At 42.9% G+C, this 15,189-nt stretch overlaps 1 protein-coding gene across 16 annotated transcripts; it reads left to right on the plus strand.

The window, feature by feature from the left end:
* Positions 1-10,494: 10,494 nt before the first annotated feature.
* On the plus strand, positions 10,495-14,682 carry LOC100383856 (uncharacterized). 16 transcript variants are annotated; one of them, NM_001366851.1, is made up of 8 exons: positions 10,558-10,690; positions 10,776-10,868; positions 12,049-12,093; positions 12,242-12,298; positions 12,422-12,490; positions 12,661-12,762; positions 13,551-13,638; positions 14,361-14,677. In NM_001366851.1, exons 6-8 carry the CDS (start codon positions 12,684-12,686, stop codon positions 14,416-14,418), a joined length of 225 nt encoding a protein of 74 aa, NP_001353780.1. In that variant the 5' UTR covers positions 10,558-10,690; positions 10,776-10,868; positions 12,049-12,093; positions 12,242-12,298; positions 12,422-12,490; positions 12,661-12,683; the 3' UTR covers positions 14,419-14,677. The 16 variants fall into 16 exon arrangements, 15 of the variants coding, with proteins under 15 accessions (XP_035816574.1, XP_035816575.1, XP_035816577.1 ...); XM_035960682.1 differs by lacking the exons at positions 12,049-12,093; positions 12,422-12,490 and having other exon boundaries at positions 10,499-10,690; positions 10,764-10,868; positions 12,654-12,762; positions 13,487-13,638; positions 14,361-14,682; XM_035960685.1 differs by lacking the exon at positions 12,422-12,490 and having other exon boundaries at positions 10,502-10,690; positions 10,764-10,868; positions 12,049-12,298; positions 12,654-12,762; positions 14,361-14,682.
* Positions 14,683-15,189: the final 507 nt, after the last annotated feature.

Consider the following 15,189-nt stretch of genomic DNA (forward strand, 5'->3'; position numbering starts at 1 on the left):
CCGCTGTAGGGTGTGGATGACCCTGGAGCCACATCCCTTACAGCCAGGCTGGCGTTCGTTGGACTCTGAGTCTTTCTGATACCGGGCTGAGGATACTATTGAGGCCATTGCTCTCCACGGGCTGACGACCTTCTTTGGTTTTCACCCCTTGGAGCTGTCTACTCATCCCATTGGCTTGTTCCCCGCTAAGAAGGAGGACGACCCAATGTGGAAGGACCGAGTGGAGCATGCCAAGGATATATGGGCTCTTTACCTAGGGCAGATTGCTCACTTGACGGTTGGGTGCATGGATGCCCTGTATCGTCTGCAAGTGATGCGAGGAGAGGCGATGTCTCAGCTAATGGCATTGTTGGAGGCTACCAAGATCACCTTGGATAACAGAGAGGAACTTGTGGTAGACCTATCCACTGAGATGGTGGAAAAGGACCTGTAGGTGGAACAGATGTCCAACGAGATCCAGGAGCTTGAGGAGCTAGTGGGAACCAGGGAGAACACCATTGAGGTTCTCGAGGATCAGCTAATCAACACTCAGCAGCAACTTGCAGAAGCTAACCAACATTTGGATATGCACCACCAGGAGATCCAGGACATGGAGGCCAACGAGGATGTGGATATCGAGGGAGGAGAGGAGCCGGAGCCTGCATCCAGCTTGGACACTGCTGGCTCAGGGAGACCACCTTCCCCCGAGTCGAGCGTTGCCTCGTTTGCTCACTAGGTTGCAGGGAGAGAGTTAGATGTGTGTGGCGGTAGAACTCCTCGAAGCTAGCTTAGCTTTTGCACCTTTGGGGTACTAGGCTAGACAGAGTTGAGTCTTTTGGAGTCACTGATGTAATCGTAACAAACTCTTTTGGAAGTATGGAGGGTGAATGATGTCAGCTTTGAATTAAGAAGAAAAGTTTTATGCCACGTAATATCTTTTATAAATTATGCAAGAAAATATTGGTTTTACCCTTTCGACTCTTTCACCACGTATGAACCCTGACATTAGAAATATGGTTCTGAGAGCATCCTTAATTTTTCAGATGGCAGGAAGAGCGCGTCATGGACAGAATGAACGCATCCCTCCACCACCGCCACCGCCTCCTACCATGCAAGAGTTGATGGCTCAGCAGAATGAGATTCTGCGATAGTTGGCTCAGCGTCAGCCGCCACCTCAGCATTATGGTGGTGGTGATCACCATCAGCGTCCCCAAGCAGCGGCCACTTATCAAGATTTCCTTAGCACTTAGCCGCCGTTGTTCACTCGGGCAGAGGACCCACTTGATGCTGATGTATGGCTTAGGGTAGTGGAATCCAAATTTCCACTACTAAATGGAGTTTGTTCAGATGTGTCTAAGGTCAGGTTCACCACCCAGCAGCTTCGCGGCCCCGCGCAAACATGGTGGGATCATTTCCTCGCTATGCAGCCAGTTGACCACATGGTGGAATGGAGAGAGTTCAAGGCAGCCTTCAGAGGGCATCATATACCAGCAGGCATTATGGATCGCAAGCTTACTGAGTTTCTAGCACTCACTCAGGAGAATCGTACTGTGTTGCAGTACGCTTAGGCCTTCAATGACCTATGTCAGTATGCTGGATATCACGTAGACACTGATGAGAAGAAGAGGGACAGGTTCAGGAGGGGCCTCAGCACTAAGCTCCACGACCGTCTCAACCCAGTCATGGCCAACAGCTATAATGAGTTAGTCAACATGGCCATTTCTCAGGAGGACTGCATCACAGCCCGTCAGGCAGAAAAGAAGAGGAAGACCCCTGTGACAGGATCATCAGCTCAGCCTCAGTGCTTCAGGATTGTATCTGACACTCATAATAGGGGACCTCAGCAGCAGCAAGGACATTGGGTGATCCGACCACAGCAGCAGTAGCAGGCACCCAATCGCTCTCAGCTCCCAGTTCAGAGGAACAACAATCAGCCACAACAGCAGCAGTACCGTCAGGCCAATGACAACAGGTGTTTCACTTGTGGTAACACCAGACATTATGCTAAGAATTGCCCCAGAAATCAGCAGAGGCAGGGGCAGAATTCCAACCAAAATCAAGGCAAGAGGCAGAAGGTGCAAGTAAGGCAAGGCAAGCTGAACTTCACCACCATGGCTGACATTCCAGAGGGAGCACCCGTCATGACTGATATCTTTTCCGTTTTGAATTATCCTGCAATCATTCTTTTTGATTTTGGTGCATCACACAGTTTTATCAGTACAAAATTTAGTGCCAAATGCCAGTTACCTTTCCATCACACCGATGGGGGTTTTACAATTTCAACACCAGAAGGCAGGGTTGCCACCTATCAAATCAACAGGCATGTGCCTATAAAGTTTGGTAGTCTTATAATTAAAACCACCCTCCTCATTTTGGGTTTGGATAGCGTGGATATCATATTGGGAACTGACTGGTTAACAAGACATCAGGCAGTAATTGACATCGCAGCAAGAGCCATTGAGATACATTCACCTACTTGTGGTGAAATTACATTATATTTGCCCGATCAGGGTTGTACCCGTTCCTGTGCATTCACCATGATAGAATCACCGGTTAAGAGAATCCCAGTGGTCTATGACTACCCAAATGTTTTTCCGGATGAATTGCCAGGGATGCCACCCGACAGAGACATAGAGTTCGCGATTGAATTACAACCCGGAACTGCCCCTATATCCAAGAGACCTTATAGGATGCCCCCAGCAGAGTTGGCGGAGTTGAAAAAGCAGTTACAAGAATTGTTGGACAAGGGATTCATTTGCTTAAGTACTTCTCCATGGGGATGTCCTACCTTATTCGTAAAGAAGAAAGATGAGAGTTTGAGGTTGTGTGTCGACTACCGCCCTCTCAATGCGGTAACAATCAAGAACAAGTATCCATTGCCCCGCATTGATGTGTTATTTGATCAGTTGGTGGGAGCCTAGGTATTTTCAAAGATAGATCTTCGCTCTGGCTATCATCAGATAAAAATCAGGGCCAGAGATATTCCCAAGACGGCCTTCTCTACCAGATATGGGCTTTATGAGTACCTGGTGATGTCTTTCGGACTGACCAATGCCCCGGCTTATTTCATGTATTTGATGAACTCAGTCTTTATGCCAGAGCTGGACAAGTTTGTGGTGGTCTTCATTGATGACATTCTGGTTTATTCCAGGAATGAAGCCGAGCACATTAAGCATTTGCATACCGTACTTCATAGACTGTGCGACCATCAGTTGTATGCTAAATTGTCCAAATGTGAATTCTGGCTGAGGGAAATCAAGTTCTTAGGCCACACCATTTCTCAGAATGGGGTATCTGTTGATCCTGAGAAAGTCCAAGAAGTGATGAATTGGAAACCTCCTACCACTGTACGGCAGATCCATAGTTTTCTAGAATTGGCAGGGTATTATCGATGGTTTATTCCGGATTTCTCCAGGATTGCCAAGCCAATGACTGAATTGTTGAAGAAAGGAGTCAAATATGAATGGAGCTAGAAATGTGAGGATGCCTTTCATACACTAAGGCAACATTTGACGACAGCACCCGTATTAGCTCAGCCTGACAGCACCAAACCCTTTGAGGTTTATTGTGATGCTTTCGGTACTGGATTGGGATGTGTCTTGATGCAAGACAACAAAGTCATTGCCTATGCATCCAGAGCACTCAGACCCCATGAGCAGAACTACCCCACACATGATCTAGAGTTAGCAGCCGTAGTTCATGCTCTCAAGATTTGGAGACATTACTTGATGGGAACTCATTGTAATATCTATACTGATCACAAGAGTCTCAAGTATATTTTTACTTAGGCAGATCTTAATATGAGGCAGAGAAGATGGTTAGAATTAATCGAAGACTATGATTTGGAAGTACATTACCATCCTGGCAAAGCCAATGTTGTGGCAGATGCCTTAAGTCGGAAGGCCCAATGCAACTGTGTGAATATGGATGCAAAAATCACCACCCTGTGTGATGAGTTGTGCAAGCTAAAAATAGAAGTTGTTTCCTCCGGTGCCTTAAGTTATATTTCAATGGAGCCCACTTTACATGAGCAGATAGTCATGGCACAGATCGGTGACAAGGGTGTTCAAGTCATTGAGGAAATGATCGAACAAAAGGTGGACAAATACAAATGCTTCCGTCAGGACAACAAAGGAATTCTATGGTTTGGAGACCGATTGGTTGTTCCCAAGAACCCCGAGCTCAGAAAGAAAATAATGGATGAGGCTCACCTTTCCAAATTTTCCATGCACCCCGGCAGTAACAAGATGTATCATGATCTCAGATCTTTGTACTGGTGGACCAGAATGAAAAGGGAATTTTCTAAGTATATATCTGAATGCGACACTTGCCAGAGAGTCAAGGCCAGTCATTTGAAGGTAGCAGGCACCTTACAGCCCCTTCCCATACCATCTTGGAAATGGGAGGATATTTGCATGGATTTTATCGTGGGATTGCCCAATACCTCCCGACACAATGATTCTATTTGGGTCATCGTGGATAGGTTGACCAAGACAACTCATTTCTTGCCAGTGCATACCACCCACAAGACAGAGAAGTATGCAGAAATCTATATTGATCAAATAGTGCGTTTGCATGGAATTCCGAAGACTATTGTATCTGACAGAGGAGCACTGTTTGTGGCACGCTTTTGGGAGCAGCTTCAAAAGTCACTTGGGACCCATGTAATAAGAAGCTCAGCATACCATCCTCAGACAGATGGTCAGACAGAAGGAGTGAATCAAATTCTCGAAGACATGTTGCGAGCCTGTGTGCTACACTATGGTAAAAATTGGGACAAGTGCCTTTCTTTGGCATAGTTTTCATATAACAACAGCTACCAGTCCAGTCTAAAGATGGCACCTTTCGAGGCCTTGTATGGGAGAAGGTGTAGGACACCGCTAAATTGGTCTCAAGCTGGAGATAGGGAAATATTTGGACCTGACTTGGTACTTGAAGCAGAATAGAAGGTCAGAGTCATTAAGAAGAACCTAGAAGCTGCTCAGGCCAGGCAAAAGAGCTATCATGACAAGAGGAGGAAGCCTCTATATTTTGAAGTGGGAGATCATGTTTATCTTAAGGTGTCACCCACCAAAAGTGTTCAGAGATTTGGAATCAAGGGCAAGTTAGCTCCTCGCTACATTGGACCCTATGAGATCAAAGAAACTTGTGGAACGGTAGCATATCAATTGAAGTTGCTACCCCATATGTCAGTAGTTCATGATGTATTCCACATATCTCAGCTACGAAAGTGTGTCCGCTTACCCACAGAAGTGCTATCTGAACCAGAATTGGAGATAGAACCTGACTTGTCCTATCAAGAGCACCCCGTCAAGGTATTGGATCAAAAGGAGAAATCAACGCGAGCAAGGTCGATCAGGATGTATAAAGTTCAGTGGAGTCACCATTCAGTAGAAGAGGCTACGTGGGAGACTGAGGATTTTCTACGTTCTCGCTTCCCTGACTTTCTACCCAAAGGAGTCGGTACGTAATCCAAAAAAACCCCACCCCCACCTGCCCTTTGAATCTAAATGTAAGAAAAACTTAGATGTTAAAGGTATTGTAAGCTTTGAAAATGACTTTAAAAGACTTCCTTCTGAAGTTGCAAAGAGAATGACATTCGAAGAGCAGTTAACTAGAGAAACTTGGATAAAGGAAAATGCAACACCCCAGCACACCTTCTTGGTACCCCCTCTAAAGGACCCCTACCCAAAATCTCGGGATGATATTCCTTTAAGGGGGGAGGGCTGTAACACCCCAGGTGTTACTTAGGGTTTTCACTCAAGCCTACACTATTGAACCCATCATCACATGTGGTTTAGTTTGAGCAAAAGACACCAAACTTGGGGGTCAAGATCCTAAGTAGGTGTAACCCATCTTAGAAGTCATGCTTCGGCCTTATCATGCACCTAAAGAGGACAGAATGGCTCAAACCCTAATTCAAATCCCTTTAGGTAAATGGAGCCCTAGAGGGGAGTATAGCAAAAAGGCTATGTAAACCACATTATCATGACTTGGGCTAATTATAAAAGTTGTAGTACACTTAATACCCTACAAAAAATAGTAAGAGAGTGACCCCAAAAAGGCTTCAGAAAAACCCCAAAAAGGTTGCCAAAGAGAAGGGCATAAAAGAAAGATCAGATTTTTCTCAATTTCAAAACCAGCCCTCTTTCAAAGATCAAACATGTTCACATTTTTTCAAACCTCAAAACCATAGGGCCCAATTAACAAAATGGAGCCTAAAGAACCCTAGAACACCCTGGAAAAATTTGAACCCAACCCTAAGTCGTTTGACACGACTTGACACAGTTTTTGTCTCGGGCTGGACAACTCAGACAGAGCCAACTTCACACCACAATATCTCTCAACCCCGACCATATCATCGCTTGGAACTCACATGGAAAAGATAGGATATGGTGTAGAGAAGAGACCTTACACGGGATTTTTGCTGAGATCTACACGCTAAGGTGACCAAACAGGCCTTTGAACACCGGCATAACCAAACCACCACGTGTTCGACGTGGGTAGGCACTCGGGAACACGCCCAGAGCACGCCCGCACGCGCGCCCCCGCGCGCCCTCGGCCGCCCCCGTGCCCACACCCGTGTCGTGCCCGCGAGTGGCTATAAAGCCTGCCCTCATACACGGCCACCTTCCCTGTCACCCCCTCCGCACCGCACCTAGCTTTCCCGAGCCAGCCCATAGCTCCGGCGACCTCCCCTCGACCTGTCAGAGCCGACCGAGGGCGCCCACAGTGGCAAAACCACTCCCGCCCACCTCCGCTCGATCCGAGCCCTTGGATAGCTTCCTCGAGAGGTCGTGAAGCTTTCCCATGCTTGAGCCAAGGACCAGCCCCACCGGAACAGTGCGATCACGCTCGCCGGAGTTCGTAACCCCACCACAGCACGTGGACCAGGTAACCCACTAAACCATTTCTCGATTCCTTGCGCGCATAGCCTCTACATCACCCAGAGGAGCTCCTCGTACACCTTGATTGAACCCTACCGCCGTGGTTTGGCCGGAGCAGGTGCCGCCGACGACCTCTGTCGCCTGCGCTCGTGGCCAGAGCAGCTCCAGCCACCTCCGACGCCGACCCGCACACCGACGTGACTGCCGTGACCTCCCCGACGTCACCGACCACCCCACCGGAGCTCTACTGCCGCCGGTAAGCCTCGCCGCCATGATCTTTGCCCTGGTTACTATTCTAGCCAACCAAGGATCGCGGGTTAGATATAGGATAAGTTCAGGGGGTTATGCGTAAGGTCAGTGACTCATGCGAATAGTAGACCGAGGGCTGATTTGTGAGAGAAAAGGGGGAGAAATGTTGTTAGACTCGGGTTGAGAAAAATAGTGGAGACACTAACCTAGTAGTTACACTGTTTAAAATTAATAAACACCCCAGTATACAAGGCTTTGGAAGATTTATTCACTAAAACTTGTTTATGCTCAAACTTAGGAAAATGAAAAAAAAGGGATTGAAAATGGAAACCAGAGGGCAACCATACTTTTCCTAGCATGCCTAAGTGATGTAGTTCACAAGAAATATCTGTTGAACCATAGTCCAGTGAAAAAAAATTGCACTCACATTTATTCATGGAAAACAGAGAAACTTTGAAAAGTCATAAGAAAATAATCCAAAGGAGAAAACACCCCTACCTTAGGAATGACTGCTCTTGTGCTAAGAAGAACCTAGGAAAAATACAAGTTCTGTTGTTTGATACTTTTCAAATAGCAAGTTAGTTATAAGTGTCTTTTTGGCATTAAACTTTAGAAAATCATAACTAAATAACCACTAAGTAACCCTCTGTGATTTTTGGCACAAAAGCATGTTATTACCCATAGATACCAGCAAAAATAACTCTTAGTACAGAACCCACACCTAGATAAGAGTTGTAGTGCAAAGTGACCCCTCTGCCCCAACTTTTGTTATTTTTGTCCAGGGCATATTCTATTTATTTTTGACCTCAAATTTATAGGACGTACTACAGTGACCAATATTAACCCACTGTAATTTTTATAGAATTTTTGGAAAATTTGAAATCACTGTTGTAGTTCAAACCCACCTTAAGAGCATAAATAGAAAATGAAAAGGGGAATTAGTAGTGGAGATTAATGTTACCCTAACCAACCCAGCAAAACCCCTTGAGTACCTACTAAAACCTTTAAGGGGCAATCCAAGTCTTAATCCACTACGTTTGCCTCTAAGCAAAACCTCAAACCTAGGTTGCTAAGCATAAACCACTAAGAGCTTCTTATAACAAGGAAACCCTAAGTTATCAACTAACTTAGTTTTTCTTCACTATGCATAATGGTTACTAAATGCTGCATATCATAGCATACAAATATCTTATTCATTGCATTCGATAGATTGCAACCTCGCTGACGGAGAGTACGTGATCATCCCTGAGCAAGGAGTTGATAGGGAAGGAGTCCAGGAGCCAGCACCAGAGCCTGCCACCGAGGATCTCCCTGCAGCCCCAGCTTTGGAAGGCAAGCCCCGGTTTTATGCATAACCGTTTATTATGCTATTTTACTACACTTAATGTGTGTAGGTTGTAATGTGCACTAAGTGTAGGAGTTGATTGAAACCCTAGTTGCATGAACTCAGGAATCCTTCTGAGATGGATACTAGTATGCTAGGTCGAGTAGCTGCTTTACTAATTAGAGATCTCGGTAGAAGTCGAGTGATTTTCTAGCACTCGCGCGAGGTCAGGAATTGGTTGTACCCACTTTCATATCATAAATGATGCTGGTCTGTGGACAACAATCCATGGGGATTGGTTGTCTACGAGATGGAAAATTGGAATAAGGATTAACGTGCGGATACCTGTGTCAAGCGTTTGAACGTACTAAACACATGCCGAGAAATATGGTAAATCGGTAAGCCTAGTACCTGAGTGAACCTGCCCACAGACTTTACCCCTCACGCGACCTGAGACGTGGTCTCCCATTCCGGTTATGGTGGGTACAAGTGCGGTCACTGCACGACGCCAGTCGGGGTCAGTGAGGCATTGTTCGCCAAGGCGGTGAGCCCTGATCTATTGCCAGGGAATCGATGGGGACGGTTGATGTGTGTGGGGACGGAGTGCCTCGCCACGTCGTGTGTTTGGGTTTACCTTGCAAGGATAAAAAAACTCGATTCAAATCGTCTGCTTCTCGCAGCTAATGAGACTGCTTGATCCATTGTACTGCATTGAGTAACAAGTGGAAATGTGATGACTTGGAGAAAGTTGTTGATTGCTAAATGTTTGATACCATGTATGATTAGATAGGTACACATTTAGTCTTAAGAGAATCACACTAAAACTTGAAAAAGCTAAAATTTGATTTTTAGACTCAACTACTAGAGATATGCTTATTTAAGACGTACAATTTAAGACAGATATCAGTGCATTTTATAGAAGCGTCTTTTATCATATAATGATGAGTGAGGTAAGACGGTTTGTTGAAGATCCGTCTTTAATAAAACAATGTTTTGAGGCAATTACATCGTAATAAATGTCTTATATTGATTTAAGACGGATTATTATTGAAAATCGTCTCAAATAAATATACCTTTTGAGTCATTAAGATCTCAAGAATTGTCTTAGATTTTGGTTAGTAAATTAGACACTTCTGTATATGAAACCATCTCAAATAAAAATATTATTAGAGTCGCCTAGACTAGAAAGACTGTCTTAGATGTTAGTGAGTATACTAGACACTTCTAAATATGAAATTGTCTTTGTATGATATTTCTGATAAAGCGTACTGTGAAAAACGTAGTAATAGTGAATTCGACTTAGTTTGATGGTATATATGATATAAAATGTAACTTATCTCTGCAACTTGATATAGATGATAAAATGGACTCACATGCGATCCAGTCATTAATGTGTCACAAAACAAATCTAACTCATCATTTTTTAATTCCTATGATTTACGTATCAAGGTTTCAAGGGGTTTAGTAAGGTATACCATCCTATGCTGAATATATCAGTACTTGTACATTTGTATTGTCAAACTCCAAAACCTGGCCACTTCAAATATTTAGACTAAAAAAGAAAATCTAGCATCTAAATGATTTCTTCTAATCTTTTCTTATTAAAACCCCATGGGGTTTTTCCCTCCCTCTGCGTTCCACGTTGTTTAGACTATCGAGCGTGTCGATGCGTGTTTGGGGTCTCGGTCCAAAAATCTTGTTTCAACTAGCCCCGTTTGGTTTGAGGGAATAAAGATTAGTCTTTCTATTTTAGTCACATTTAATCCTTAAATTGACAAACAGTGAGACTAAAATAGGAACTAAAATGCTTTAGTGTCTCAAGAGATTGACAAACAGTGAGACTAAAATAGGAATTAAACTCCTTTAGTGTCTCAAGAGATGACTAAAATAGACTGAACCATACTAATTTAACTTTTTACCCCTATTTATTAGGTGAATGTTAAGTGACATTTTAGTCTTTGTATGAGTCATTTAGTATGCTATGAATATTTTTAGTCCTTAAAACCAAATAGGGTAATGACTAAATTTAATCCCTGTGCTAGAGTAACCGGCCCATAGCGACGAGCGTTCTTGTGTTCTGATGACATCTTCCACTCTTCCTTTCTGCGGCGCACCCTTCTTTCTCCATCCACTTGTGTACTTTCGACGTCGTCTTCCTCAGTAGCGCCCCCTTCTTTCTCCACCCGCCGTCGACGCAGCTGCCTTCCAGCCATCTCCATATCCGTTTCGCCGTCCCCTTCCTCCTCATCAGGTAAACCTAATTCCCTTCCTCTCTCCCCATCAATTCGCCCCTAACCTAATTCGTGCTGATGATCTCCCCCGAGGACCCGCGCAAGTGGCTCGTCAAGCGCGTCGTCGGGATGCATGGGGGCTCCGTCACCTACCTTGTCGACCCCGGCAACAACGACTCCTCCTCCAGAACCGTCGTGGTGAGTTGGTCACTACTGGGCTGGGCTTTTGGGTTCCTACTGCTTGTTAGGTGCTGCCTCCGTGATCCGATTTGTGCTCAACTGATTGATGCTGAGCATTGTTGGTCTTAATGGAGTTTCAGTAGTTGTTTTTAGCGACGGGCTTAGGGGGTGTTTGGGAACACAGTTTTTTACAGTATTGGAACAATACTGTGGTATTTGAGAATACCATGGTATAATATACAGAAAGGTGTTTGGAAATGTAGGTAAAATCTCTGTATTTAAAACTAAAGTATTATCAATACTGCAGCTGTTTCAAAGTATTGTAAACTTTGCTCTCCACCAAAGTTTTCTTCTGTAAACAAGCTTGTGAGCGTGCGGTACCGGCGATGGCGTGGGACCGAGCTGGGTTCTGCGGACACAATGCCGAAAAGGCTGTCACTGGTGTACCTATCGCTCGTTCCAAACTTCCAATGCTGCACGGGGCTGTATGAGTATGACAGCTTGGGTGTACGTACGTGTACCCAATGGTTCAGCTTTCATATGATTTTAGCTTTATTAGTTGCAATAACCAACTACCGCTAGCTTTAGATTGTATGATATTTGTTATCTAGAAGGAAGACTTCAATTTATGGAATAACTCAACCATGCGGCTGTTACTAACCTTAGGGAATTTAGAAGATAATTCCAATAGGGGAACAGAGAGCCTCACATGGTATATACTTTGTTCCCAAACACCTCCATGTATTCAAAATTGTGGTATTCTAAAACTGTGGTATTGAAAACTGAGATCATGTCATGGCATTTGTATACTGTGGTATTTGAAATACCATGGTTTTGAAAAACTGTGTTTCCAAACACCCCCTTAGTACTTGTCAGTACATTTTACATGCTTCGAATTGAGATGCATAGGAATTAGGAGACGTGCGTTTTTTAGTAATTGGTACCTACTTGCGCCTGAGACTCTAGTCTAGGCACCAAAGTCAGGGAGGTGTTTCTCTGAGCTCTGCTTCAAAACTGTATTATCTGATGTTTGTCTGAGCCACAAGTCATGAATTTTGCCTGTAGTCAAGGATGGTGAAGGTCCAATCATGTGCATATCATTGGTTTCCTCTTGTTATGATGACCAAACTTGTATCTAATATATTGATTTGAATATGATGACCTCTATATTGTAAGTTTCTGAATTTTTGCAACACAGGTCATGCATTTTTCCTGTAGTCAAGGATGGTGAAGGTCCAATCATGTGCATATCATTGGTTTCCTCTTGTTATGATGAAGAGATCTGGATTCAATACTTGATTTTTCATTTGTTTTTAAATATTTGTTAACTGTTATGGTGTATGTCAATGGAATTTGGGCATTGGTTGCTTTGACTGTTTCTTGGAATGCAGATAAACTACGCCTATGCTCGAGACAATGAAACACTATTTGATATTATTAGTGTGAAGGTATGGAGCTTATCAGGATATCCAGGAAATTTTCTGCAATTTATGTATTTTGGTATCAATTATCAATTTGCCAATCAATCATTTTCTTTTGCTTTCTTCGATAAACATTTATTGGCAAGACAGATGAACCTCTCAATTGACAAGCGATGCAGGATAAATAATTTGTCCACAAGCATGATTGCATTATCCTAGGTGCTTATGAAAGTTTTTACCTTTTCTTCAATATGAAGTCTGAATGTGTGGTGTGGCTTGTCTGATCTATCTAGCAGGTTTAGTGGTACTCGCATCAGCTAAACCTTAAACTTGTTTTCTTCTTAATGCCTCCGTGATCGGTTTAAGTTCTTTCGTTGCGGAGATGGCAGCGGCGGCGGGGCCGTACAAAGAGATGCTGGAAGTGGTGAACGCGTGCGCGACCCGGATCCGGTGGCGCCTCAGTCCAGCTTCCAAGCGCCGCCTCCTCAACGGTCAGTGCCCACTCGCTTGCTGCTTTCTCTTAGTAGTTGTAGTCGTTTTTTAACGGGAAATACAACAGGGAAGCCACCAGCCCACCACTATGTAGGATTTTATTAATTGAAAAATAGTGTTGTAGTTGTTATTATCTCTATTTAGGACTTGTTGTTGGCAATTGTCCTATTTCTTGCTTAATTCGCTACCGCCATGCTGTCTTTCTGTTCTACTGCTAAAACACTTATTTTTTGTGGTCGTTGAATGAATTGTTAACCAAACTCAATTGCAGAAGACATTCATCCACTAATCGTCACATGATCCACCTTAGTTCATAAGTTTATACCACCGTAGTTATAGGTCACTTGGTCAGTAGCTGCAACTTGCAAGTGATTTAGGGTTTAATAAAAAATTTCTGGTAGTAAAGTTGAAAGGTATGGTTTGAGGAGAGTGAATGGTATCATGTCGAATTACAGTACATTACAATTTACAAGTAAATTGATTAGTCCTCTGGTCTTTTGATTGGTAGCATGTTTTTCCTATGTAATTGCCTCTGTTCTTCTTTAGGGGCTAGGTTCGTTGTAATCATTTGACCGTGGGGATGTTTGTACTAAATTCTTATTTCTCTTAAGGAAAATCATGCTAATGCACGACCACGAAGAAAAAGTAAATTCATGAACAAATCTACCTAACTTATGATTTCTGTTGGATTTTAACTCTAGTCTACCTCTTTGAAATTAAAAGGTTGTGCTGTGGTTGTTGATGAACAAACCCAGTTGTTGCCAAATATCCTGTTTCTCTGCACTAGGTTGCGTCCTGTGGTACTGGTCGACTATGGTGGCACAATGCCTCAGCTACAAGAAAATCTTTGTGGCCTGCTATATCTTGCCCGACAGGTAATTTCACGACTTTGATATATCAAATATTAGGATTATCTGTACCAGTTCAACACAGAATCAGGTATTGCATATGGATCATTTTCTCCACTGCTAATTGTCATCCGACTGACAATAAACGATCGCCGGAAATAATACTGCCATTTGTAGTGTTACTCCCTTGCAACTTGCAAGCGCATCGGAATGATGTGGTTCTGGTCACTGTTTAAATTTCACCCACGTGAGCACTGTATGCCCTTTCCCCTTCACTCACCTGGCAAACCCCTCTTCTATGGAAGGATCCTTGTGCTAAAAGACATAAGTTTTTTGGATCTTGATAGTGACTAGAAGTTTGGGACTGAACCTGCTCTGCCGTTTAATCTATTGGCTGCTAGAGCAGCCACAATAAGTCTATCAGCATTTGGACCATTTGGTTTTGGCTTCTTCAATGGCAAGGGCAAAAGGCAGAACAAGAAACCCAACAATCTAGATCAGTCCCACCAGAAGCCTATATTGCATTGTACTTGGCCTTGAAAATAGTTATATTATATTTTACTTGAATTTATGTTTATCTTTTTTTATCTGTTTGGACAGATCTCTATTAAATGTCATGTGCTACTATCGTTAGGACTATTAATAGATGTTGCTCTGTCTATCTATCCATTTACATCGCTGGAAATTCCCATGCCCTTTCATAGTACGCCTGTGAAATGCTCACTGCTTTTCTATTGGTTTGTGTGCAGTTCAAGCTCTACAAGGTTAGGTCTGTTCAGTTTGGCTAGAAAGGCATCCCCTACCTGAACACCTACGACGACCGCACCATCCGCTACCCCGACCCTCTCATCAAGGCCAACGACACCATCAAGATCGATCTGGAGACCAACAAGATCATGGACTTCATCAAGTTGTATTTGCCCTTTCATGGACTTCATCAAGTTATATACTTAGTTAGGCTCAATGTTAGCACAAACAGTTGATGAGCAAGTTTAAATTTAGAGTACACTTATGTATGAGTTATTTGACAATGCTTATTTATGAGATATTGAATATTATTTATCTATATTATATTAATTATAGTGTTATTAAATATATGTGTATGTATTTTTCTCTTTTAAATTATTATAATGTGATAATTTAAGAATATACTGCCAAGTAAGTCGTTTCAAATCTTAATAAGACATTTCTCAAAATGTCTAATATCAGTCTCCTAAATAAGACGGTTTTTAAAACGTCCAATATCAGTCTCCTAAATAAGATGGTTTTTCTGTTGCGAGTGTCTATTATTATAGGCTATTCTAGTCAGTTTGATAAATACTTTGTGACTTATAATGTTCGTATTTTCGACATTTCTTTCGAAGAAGTGTCTTAAACAAAACCTAATGTAAGACGGTTTATTGCACAAAATGACGTAACAAATTCCTTTTTTAGACGGTTATAAATTAAAAAATGTCTTATTTAATATCTTTTAAGACGGTTTATAACCATCTTAAAAACAGAACATCTTTTGCGACTCCATCAAATTTGGACACATCATAAGCGTCTTAATAACTAAAAATTAACTGTCTCATATAA

The sequence above is a fragment of the Zea mays genome, chromosome 7, assembly GCF_902167145.1.
Source record: "Zea mays cultivar B73 chromosome 7, Zm-B73-REFERENCE-NAM-5.0, whole genome shotgun sequence".
In the NCBI taxonomy this organism is placed as follows: domain Eukaryota; kingdom Viridiplantae; phylum Streptophyta; class Magnoliopsida; order Poales; family Poaceae; genus Zea; species Zea mays.